This window comes from Sorghum bicolor, chromosome 5 (assembly GCF_000003195.3).
Source record: "Sorghum bicolor cultivar BTx623 chromosome 5, Sorghum_bicolor_NCBIv3, whole genome shotgun sequence".
Taxonomy (NCBI): Eukaryota; Viridiplantae; Streptophyta; class Magnoliopsida; order Poales; family Poaceae; genus Sorghum; species Sorghum bicolor.
In genome coordinates this window covers 18,047,446-18,058,476 of record NC_012874.2, presented here as the reverse complement: position 1 = coordinate 18,058,476, position 11,031 = coordinate 18,047,446, and the positions used below count along the sequence as shown (strand labels likewise).

At 40.0% G+C, this 11,031-nt stretch overlaps 1 protein-coding gene across 1 annotated transcript; it reads right to left on the bottom strand.

Annotated features, from left to right (window-relative positions):
• On the bottom strand, positions 1-4,651 carry LOC8071712 (serine carboxypeptidase-like 42). The gene is made up of 10 exons (XM_002449343.2): positions 4,074-4,651; positions 2,526-2,633; positions 2,321-2,413; positions 2,146-2,238; positions 1,971-2,056; positions 1,611-1,889; positions 1,397-1,530; positions 674-766; positions 467-584; positions 1-329 (listed from the first exon to the last, which is right to left on the bottom strand). The coding sequence occupies exons 1-10, from the start codon at positions 4,333-4,335 to the stop codon at positions 165-167; spliced, it is 1,431 nt and encodes a 476-aa protein (XP_002449388.1). The 5' UTR covers positions 4,336-4,651; the 3' UTR covers positions 1-164.

The window sequence follows — 11,031 nt, the reverse complement described above, 5'->3', positions numbered from 1 at the left end:
TGTAATGACAATAACCATACCATTAAAAGTATTATTTCTGCTCTTCATAAATAATAAAGAACTTATTGACCATCCAACACATTACACATCTTTATGAACAGCAAAACTGAAAAAAAATCTAAGCTACTTTTTTTTTCTATCTCCACCTTCTTTTGTAGATACATTTACTCAATTGGTGGACTGGTTGTGTTTGGTAGTCTTTGCCCGAGTACAATTGACTGAAATAGCCTGAGAGCCCGGTCTGGCTGTGCAAATGGCACCATGTGAGATGCACCTCGCACTGTGGCGAAGGTCAGAAAGTTGCCATACTGCGTCACCCAGCCTCCAACCTAGAATGCAAGTGACCAAAGATATTTCCATGGTCAGAAGAGTTCTCTTTGCATCAGAATCTTGTTTAATACGATTATCAGCAACAAGTTTGTCAAGCTGGACACAAACTGTGGTTATAGAACATGCAAAACTATACCTGGCCTCTGCGGAACCAAGTGCTGTAGGGGACTGTGACTTGTAACCCCATGTTGTGAGCTAGCTCTCGCACAAGGGTTCGGCTGCCCAACAAGGGCACAACAGAGTCTTGATCGCCGCTGTAGTGTCGAGTCATCGTGTCACAAGATATTGACATGAAGCAGAACTGTTTATGTAAAGTAAAGGAGAAGGAGAGTTGTTACATCACCTGAACACCCAGAGTGGTATCTTGTGCTCAACAATTCTTTGAAGTGTAGGCAAGATGTTGATGTTGCCATCGGTGTTGCTGTAGTTCAGGATACTGGCACATTATGCAAATGGCCCGTGTGAGTTTGCATTGAAAAGATGACCAACCTAATAATTTATACTCAATTTCTGATAACTGGGCTTCTCTCTACGTATCAAAAAAAAACCCCTCAACCGGGGCAGTTAAGACTGCCGCCGCAGCCTTCAAATTAAGAAGAAAGTGCCTTCTCACCCGGTGAGAAAACCCCCAAAACCCCAACCCCCATCCATACATTGTGGCCTTTCCGTTGCTCAAGTGAGAACTGGGCCGAGGGCCTAGTGCTTTGGTATGAGGGCGAGTGAGGGGATTTTTTGAACCCAAACTGAAATTCACTCCCACTGGATTAGAACTCAGCACCTGGGAGGTGCCTAGACCAACTGATCTAGCATCCTTTGGCGCTTCTGTCTACGTATCACAACTACTATTTATATGTTGTATGTATTTTCAACATTTTTGAAAGAAACACTCTTTAGAATTATATATACTGGGAGGATACATAGTTAATAACAAGTGCGAAAAAAACTCTTTTCTTGGAACTTTACTGTAAGAACGTACATAGTTGAAAACCAGTTCTTATAAAAGCATCTAAATTCTGAAGTGCTAGGACAAAAATTTAACTGGTAGCAATAGCACTGGCACACTTACTCGCTGCACATGCTCCAGTTATACTTCAAATGCGTCCTATTCGCATGCAGAGCCTGCTGCACCTCTGGTAGATTGAAATAGAAATACCTTTCATAGGACATGCAGACATCCACTCCAATACTGATTTTTGTGGCCTGCAATAAAAAGGAGGCAATCAAACGAGGAAACAAATGATTCTGTACATTACATTTTGCACCATGTGGAGCAAGCATACATATTGTCGCAACCGTAGCTCTTGCATCACAATTGATGGGTAGCAGACATCAAGAATAACATCATAGTTGTTCACATAGTCTCCAACTATACTGTTTGCTTCTGCAATGGCATCGTTGCATGACTTGCTCTCATTGTGGGGGTCGTTGAAGGTGTAGTCCTCAAAATCACAGCTGTGGCTGATCGCTAGAAATATTTCATCAGAGATCATGCCATGAGACCAGAAATACTCGTAGGTTGCAGGGACATCCCTATCAAGCTTGAGAAGCGGATTCCCGATCTGTTCAAGGCAATTTTGAGTTAAAACTTAGTAAGAATAATGAAGTTTAGGACATTGACTAAGTTATTCTCAATTACTTACAGCGACTCCCTTAATATTGAACTTGAAACCCTTTGATTTCTCGTTATGGGTGAGAAGTACATCAGTGAGTTGTGGTATATAATGCCCTGCATTGTTATTTATCAATAACATTCACCATACAAAACAAACAAACTATACTTAAACATGAGAATTCACACTTGAAATACTTTATTACCTGCATAACTCTCTCCAGTAAGAAATAAAGCTCTTGATCTGTACTCAGGAAACTTCACATACCATCCCAACAAAAATTGGTACATGTCATTAGCTGCATAGTTAAACTGACATACAGTGAGATCCAGAATTCCAGCTTAGTTCGCTATGTTTAATAAACTGTCAGCGCAACTAACCTGTCTGCACATCTCCAGTGTTGTAGTCTGATGAAGTGTTTGAATAAGACCATCCAACTCCAGCCGGTGATTCCACAAACAGAAGATTGGATGCTGCAAAATTGAAGGTAAAACAGCATGGATGAACAAACAAAACGTTAAGACCTGCACTTTCCATTCTCATTGAAGAATGGGATGGAAATATAACAACAGCCTAAAGGTCAACCTTTGTTCCATGATTTCTTGTTCAATCTGAGGCCTCGACCATCTCCTCGCGGATAGAATGGCCCTAGCTCTGTGAAAGCACCGCCTCCAATCGAAGAACAGCCAGGACCTGACAAATCAAATGGGCTGAGACTATAAGCAGGGAGAATATCTGCAGCAACTCTAAAATGCATTTCCTAGTCATTCATTAATTTCATGGTCATGTTGTAACCAGTAACAAATGTACTGTTCCTTGAAAGAAGTTCATTATTGTTATTCTTCTTTTCATCCACTGAGATGAAATCGAATTATGCCGGAAGCTTTCTTCCGGTGTGTCTTTTGCTGCATGGGGATCAAATGATTTGTCACTTCTTTTGACATCCATGGGACCACACCACACAGAACTCTAAACGGGCAAGGTCACATGGTGACATCCAAGGATAAAGATACCCTTGTACTTCCTTAGGCCCTGTTTAGTCTACCCAAAATTTTTTCATCCATCCCATCGAATTTTTGGACACATGCATGGAACATTAAATGTAGATAAAAAAATAAACTAATTACACAGTTTAGTTAAGAATCGCGAGACGAATCTTTTAAGCCTAGTTACTCCATGATTAGCCTTAAGTGCTACAGTAACCCACATATGCTAATGACAGATTAATTATGCTTAATAAATTTGTCTTGCAGTTTCCTGACGAGCTATGTAATTTGTTTTTTTATTAGTTTCTAAAAACCTCTCCCGACATCCTTCCGACACATTCGATGTGACACCCAAAAAATTTCCGTTCCCAATCTAAACAGGCTCTTAGTAAACAGGGAATCAAGATGCAAGTTAACAATGATAATTCCATGCTATTTTTTCTTGGTAGGTGTGGAACAGGTAACGAATAGGAGCTAGTCCTTTGTTTCCAGTCCAGGAAACACTACCTGGCACCCACCTGAACAAGGAAACATATGCTGGCGAGGGAATAAAAATATAGATTTTTTTCTTAAAGATGTACTATTATATTTTAAAAAAGACATATTCGCGGAAATTGATGATTAATTTCATTCAATCCCTGGTCCTGGCTACAGCAATCTAATAATTAATACGCCAATAAATTATAATTTTTTAAAAGGAACGTGTTGATGATGTGTCTAATGAAACAGTACAGCTACCAGATTCCAAGTGACAGAACATCAGACATGTTTTGTTTTTCTGCTAAAATTACCAAACGAAACTAGAAGACAGATAACAAGACGGCCGGCCCCAGACCCAGAGGCGAACTGGAATCCAATGGATCTGTTAAAGAAACAAAGTCCATCAAAATTCAAGGCACCGTGACAAAAGGGAGGGATTAAGATCCCTGCAGCATGAGTCAAATCGAGTGAAATTCAACAACAGTCAAACTAAACGATTCATTTCTGAATTTCGTCAAGGAAATTCAGATGCAAACGTGCAGGAGGACCGAGAAAAAAAAAGAGCCGCATTTCCCCGACAAAATCGTCGCTTCAGTTCAGACAGAGTAAAAAACAACAGCACACAAACTTTACTGTGTGTGAGAGAAGGCGAGTGGTAGCAACGAACCTCCGTTGAGCCAGAGCGTGAGCGGCTTGGCGGCGGCGTCCTGCTGCGCCTCGGCGAAGTAGTAGAAGAGGCTCCTGCCGGCCTTGACGTCGACGTCCACGTACCCGGCGAACTGCCTGAACGTGACCGGCGGCTGGCCCGGCAGCCGCGTGACCAAATCCTCGGCCGGGAACGCCCACGCGCCACCGCTACCGCCGCCAACAAGAAGCCAGCCCACCGCGGCCACCGCCAGCACCACGGCTCTCCAAGAAACCGCCGCCATTACCGGCCGCCGCTGCTGCAAGAGCTAACGGAACAGGGAGGGAGGACTGCAGGAGGCGGTGGCGCAGAAGCCAGCGGAGGAAGAAACAGTAGCGGCGTCCGGGGCACCCTATATATCGGGGGCGGCTAGCCTAGCATTTCCCAGGTCTGCTGGCAGGCGAAAAGACTGCGGGATTAGCTCGTGGGTTGTTACCAGTTCAGTTCGAGTTTGTTTTGTTTTGTTTCTCCCGGCAGTTTCTCTGGGCTCCTGATTTTCTGTAACAAAAGTGATTTTTTTACTCGTAGGTTTTTTCAAATTTTCGTCGAAAGGCACTGATGACTTGCCTTCAGTTTCGTCGGGAAATATGTAATGTAATGCAAATCAAAACATTGCGTGGATTAATTTATTTCTTAGTTTTCATTTCGTCGAGAACGTGTATGTGGATTTTTTAGGTAGGACCGTATGATTTACCATGAATTAATTGATATAATATTGTGCCAGTTGTCGCGTTTAAATACTTTCAATAAATAAATACGTAGATTGCTCTACGTAGTGTTTTTCGTTTAAGGAATGATAATAAGAATGTTACCGTCCTGCATCACAAGTTGAAATCGCCATGTTCCAACCATGGCAAGATATAAAATCTGACAAATTATTATTGTCCTTCTAGGTGGAGCATTATTTGCCAAAAAATAAAACCCCTAGGTGGAGCATTGGTTGACTGTTGACTTGGTACAGGATAGTCTCACGTGCACTAATTGGATTACTGCAAGTCACTCTTTGCAGCAGTATAGTTCCCGGACCTTGTTTGGTTGATCCTGAAAACTAAAAAGTTTTCAAGATTCTTCGTCAATCTTGTGGCACATGCATGAAACATTAAATATAGACGAAAACAAAAACTAATTACACAGTTTAGCTGTAAATCACGAGACAAATTTTTTGATCCTAATTAGTCCATAATTAGATAATATTTGTCACAAACAAACGAAAGTGCTAGAAAACTTTTCATTTTTTAGAACTAAACAAGTCCCTGGTCATGGCCTGCAATCTTCGGCATCTCTTTTTTTTTCAGCTCTCATTTCAATTCTGGTTCAAACATTTTACCACTACAGGAGTACTCCCTACTGTCAAGTCTCAGGTGTCACACTTTGGCATAAGAAAATGTTTTTAAGGTAGGCATTAGGGGCTTAGTGGTCTTACAAGTAGGGTTGCTCGTCTCAAAACGGGGCATTATCGCTCCTACTATTCCTACCTGAGACTGTGAATAGGTAGCCGTTGGAGGGAGTACCAGGAAGCGATAAGAAGCCAATTACTGCTGACTGCTGGCAGTGGAGTAGGAGTAGAGTCGGGTCAGAGGTCAGAGGCATTCAAGCCCGTGGTGCGTCAGCCGTCACGAAGGCTGCAATGGCATGGCATATGTGGCCGTCAGGCACAGCTCACCTCATTCAAGCCTCATCATGCCAGATGCGTCCAGTAGACCAATACTCCAGCAGCAGTATAGCTACCAGTCTAATAACTGTCGTTTAAATAACTTGTCAAAAAAAACTGTCGTTTAAATAACTTGTCAAAAAAAACTGTCGTTTAAATACATACAACATTTATATTTCTAAATAAATTCGTTAAAAAACTAGATTAAAAAATCTTTCTAATAATATTAATTATGTACCATAAATATTATTATTTTTTAATATATTTAATCAAAATTATTTCTTAAGAAGTGAGAACGATAATTATTTTAGGACGAAGTAAGTACTTTTTATTTAAAATTTTATAAAAAAAATAAAATAAATAAATCATTATTAAATTATCTCTATTGATAAATAAGTCATAGTAAAATAAACAATATCTCTACTCTAAAAAGAGTCACTAGGACCCATCTACCACTAGCGTGGTGAAGCTGACCACGTCATGCCTCCCTATAAAGTTTTGACGCTTAGCTAAAGTTAACTGCAAGCAAGTTGGGCTTACAAGATGTTTGGCCATTTTCTTTCAATTGCCTATGCCTAAATTTTAATGAAAACCATAATGCGCAGAAGACATTTTTTTCATATCCATCCTAAACTATAAAGATATTTGACTTTTTTGACACTAAGTTTAGCCACTCATCTTATTTAAAACTTTGTGCAAAATATCACTTCTTTTATCGTGGCTTGGTTTATTAATAAAAGTCCTTTAGAAATGGCTTAAATTTGACTATGTTTACATAATTTTTTTGAATAGGCCTTGTTTAGTTTCCAAAAAAATTCAAGATTCTCCGTCACATCGAATCTTGTGGCACATGTATGAAGTATTAAATTTAGATGAAAACAAAAACTAATTACACAGTTTGCCTGTAAATCGCGAGATGAATCTTTTGACCCTAATTAGTCTATGATTGGACAATATTTGCCACAAACAAACGAAAGTGCTACAGTACCCAAAATCCAAAATTTTTGCCAACTAAACAAGGCCTAAGACCTTGTTTAGTTCACCAAAAAAAACTTTTCAACATTCCGCGTCACATCGAATTTTATGGCACATGCATGAAACATTAAATATAGATGAAAACAAAAACTAATTGCACTGTTTGCCTATAAGTCGCGAGACGAATCTTTTAAACCTATTTACCTAATGATTAGATAATGTTTGTCAAATAAAAACGAAAGTGCTCTAGTATCAAAATCGAAAAATCTTTTGGATCTAAACAAGACCTAAGAGGAGTGGTCAAAGATCAAAAAAAGTGAAACATCTTATACTTTTGAATGGATAGAGTATAAAGGATAATTTGGATTTTAACACCCGTAGCAATGCATGAACATGATCCTAATTTATATGAAAAAAATTTAACAGCACTGGCAGCATCTGCTCTCTCCACTTCATCGATATTTTTAGTACTCACTCTGTCGCTTTATACTTCGTCGTAGAAAATATACCGTGTAAACTTTCTCAACTTTAACTACATTTATACAAAATGCTAACAATATTTGTAGCTCCAAATAAGTATTATAAAAATAGATTTAATAATATATCTAATTATACTAATTATATATTATAAATATTAATATTTTTTATATATTTAGTCAAAATTAATTACATTTCACTTTTTGAAAAACAAGAACAACAAATAAAAAGGAAGGAAGGGAGTACGTACTTAGCAATCAATCAATTAGGATGAAAGAGAACTTATTTGACGGAGGATGATATTTTAAAATCAGATAATATTCTCAAGGCAGTAAAAATTTCACCGGAATAGTACAGAAATTTCAAGGAAAAAAAACACAGAAGAAAAAAAGGGTCTAAATTCAATACCAAAAGATATCACATCTATCTAAAATGATGAAAGACTTAAGTTCAAATAAATTTATAAAAAATACTATCAACATTGTACGACTCCAAATAGTATACATGGAAATATATCTTATAATAAATTTAATGATACTTATATTAATAAGATAGTATTAGTCCATAAGATCCAAACGGATGGTCTATCTTTAGCTAAACCTCCAACTAATTGTTAGTCAACTAATTAGTAATAAAGCCCAGCTAATCGGGAATAATAGGGGCACCAATGTCTTTGTATGTAAATAGTACTATCTATTAGTTCTAGGATTCAAACGGCACAGTTCAGTCAGCCAATTATTAGCCAACTCCAACAGTTTGCTAATAGTTTATTTTGGGAGGTAGAGTGAGTCGAGCTAGCCTCGTGTTTTCCAAAATTACTCCCTTTGTCCCGTTTTACTTGTCGTCCTAGCACTGTTGTAAAGTGTCTACATTCACTATCCCATCCATGTATAGAGATACACACGCTGTCCAAGTCTAAAGCATCTTGTTGCAGAGGCGGAGCCACCTATATGGCGAGCTCGGGCGTCCGCCCTACCTCTCCTCCGAGTCCAGCGAATAGAGGGATTGAGGGAGTTCGTCTGGGCCGTCTATTGAACAAGGCCCACGCCCACCCATCGGCCATCGCACAGCCCAGAGGGCAGAGGCAGTGGGGCAAGCACCAAGCAGCATCCTGCATACGGCATCCGCCTCCGTGCGCTGCCTCCACGGCTCCACGCCGCCATCCGCCTCCGTGCGCCGCCTCCACGCCACCATCCGCGCCGCCATCCGCCCCCACCAGCTGCTGCACTGCCTCCGCGCCGCCATCCGCCTCCGTGCGCGCGCGGCGCGCCGCGCGGTCGTGCCTGTGCTCTGTGCCTTTGCCCCACGCGGCCACGCCCCCACCAGCTGCTGCTCGCCTGCTCGTGCTCTGCCCCACCGGCCGCCGCCGGCCGCCCTGCAGGTCTGCACTCGGCACGCGCCGCACGCCGACCGAACTGCGGCCTACGGCGACGGCGACTGCCCTACCTCATTTCTTTGGCTGGCTCCGCCACTGTCTTGTTGTATCAAGTTTAAGGCTACAACGTCCATTAAAATGGGACAGGAGTAGTCTTCAGAAAGTGTAGTATAACTCTCATATCCTTTCTTTTGTAAGATTTTGAGTTATCAATCATATCTTATGTATTTTATTCTAGCACTTCAATCGGCTACAGCTGCAACAGCTGTTGTGGAGAACAAATGTTCATTTATGATAGAATGTACTACATGCAGCAGGGCTGCATCCACAGCCCGAAAAAGAGCAACTGATCAACTAAGAAGAACAAATATTGATTTAGTTGTTAATATAAACTTAGTTGTATGCTAGATGCTAGAATAGTGTAGCACACCTTTGCACTTCACCACTTAGTGAGCTCATAGTGTATAAACATGATGTCAGACTACAGTTTACCTATGGTAGCGGCTTGCCCCATGAATTGATTATGATAGCTAGCAGGTGATGACAGCCAAGTGCTAGGATAGACAACAGAATGCTTGTATTTGGTGGAAAGAACCTACTCCCTCTGTCCCAAAAATTTTGCGATTGTAAGACCTGAGGGACATACCATGCACCATGACAAATTACCTAAATACCCCACAATTGCTCTGAGATATTGAACCAGAGTTCAGTTCCATAATTATTGCACCCGTTATAGTACTAAGAAATGTAGCTAGTGTTACATGTATCACCACACATAGATTGTGATAACTTGGCCAGAAGACTCTAGAGACAAAGAAAAAAACAAAGAAAGCTTCCCTTGACACTAGTATATGGCTTGGAATGATCCACGCGGAGTCCAAAATTTGAACCATCTCCAGGTGATTTCCTGCCTATGCCACCCCACGTCCCCTCATATAAGCTCTCCCTCATATAACAGCAACACCATTCAAAATCACCCATCAACCTCCCCTCCATCAGCCTAAACGCCATTTTCATCATCAGCCATGCCAAAGATCTCAATATTCTTCCTGATCAACATGGAGAGCTCTTACTTGATCTCATTGAAGCACCTGCACATGAGAAAGATGAAATCACTCATCTCTAGGAAGATCAACTTTATGAAGATGAAGCCCAACTTCCACATCAACATGAAGAGCTCTTACCTAATCTCAGTGAAAAATCTGCATATCAACAAGAAGACGATCTGCAGGGATGGAGCTCGATCTGAGCGTGGATTTAGGGTCAGGATGGGGAAGGATGTTTGAGGTGGTGTGGGAGTGCTCGACGGTGGAGGATACGATGGGGGAATCTTGGATGGGGGAGATGAAACGAGTGGGGCATCCGCGTGAGGTTTAGCTATTGGTCCTTTTTTTCCTTTTTCTTTTTGCATTCGAGAGACGTAATCCTTACATGAGAAAGAGAAGATGGTGTACAAGGTCTTATGTGGGTCCCACTCGATGTGACCGCCTATAATTGCAAAATTTGTAGGGTAAATTTGAACTCTATAACTTGAAAATGTAATGGATTTGTTTTTTTCCAAATCAAACTATCCTGACTTGACTGATGTTTCTAGAAAATAAAATTAACATTTACTACATCAAAGAGATAGTTTTTTATAAAAATATATTTCATATTATATGCTTCTATAAAATTAATTAGACTTAAAATAATTTTAAAAAAATCTGGTAGTAGTATTCGTTTCTGTGGACTTTCGGTTCTTGGGACTCATGCAACAAGGTCATTCCAAATCTAGTGAGGACCTTTAATTTATTTTTCTCTCTTTTGTACTGTATAAAGCTAAAGATCATATAAAAGTTCTTTCATACCAATTATGGTACTCTTTCTATCTAGAGGACCAGCTCTGACGTGAAGAATTTTGTGCTTTTAGTTTGTTCTATCTATTTTGTGTGCTTGAGTGCTGTGGACCTTGTGGTCCGGTTATTCTTTGGTAGCCTTCGACAGATCGCCCATCTTTTTTAGCATGGGCCGCATAGAATGGTTAGAACCTAGTCACAAAAAAATTGGTTAGAACCTACTTCCTTTGCTTTAAAATATAATGTATCTTCTAAAATATAAGATATTTTAGCGCTTTGAAATGAATCAGTTTTAATTTCTAAAAAACACCTGTATGTAGTACCAAATTAGCTCAGCTAAATCTACCATTCAATATATTCTATAGAATATTTTTTGGCTTGATCTCTTAAAAATGGCACTAGATATTTTTATGAATTTAGTCAAATTCAAAGACATTTAACTTATAACAAACCTAAAACACCACACATATGGAACAACGGAAGTAGAATACAACATATAATCAGATTTCTCCCTTTGTTTTATACCGTGCATGCTATACCTAATGGACATCCAGATCTGATGTAGGTTTTAGCTTGGATTAGAGTTATTCTCTCCATTTTAAATTATAAGATGGTTTGGCTTTTCTA

What these genes read in the sequence shown, in the direction of transcription:
- LOC8071712 (XM_002449343.2), bottom strand. Translation starts at nt 4,335, where the DNA reads ATGGCGGCGGTTTCTTGGAGAGCCGTGGTGCTGGCGGTGGCCGCGGTG. An exon ending in CACGCTCTGGCTCAACGGAG is followed by an intron (nt 2,634 to 4,073) that starts GTTCGTTGCTAC and finishes TTGATTTGTCAG; the next exon opens with GTCCTGGCTGTTCTTCGATT. An exon ending in AACTGGAGCATGTGCAGCGA is followed by an intron (nt 767 to 1,396) that starts GTAAGTGTGCCA and finishes ATAATGTGCCAG; the next exon opens with TATCCTGAACTACAGCAACA.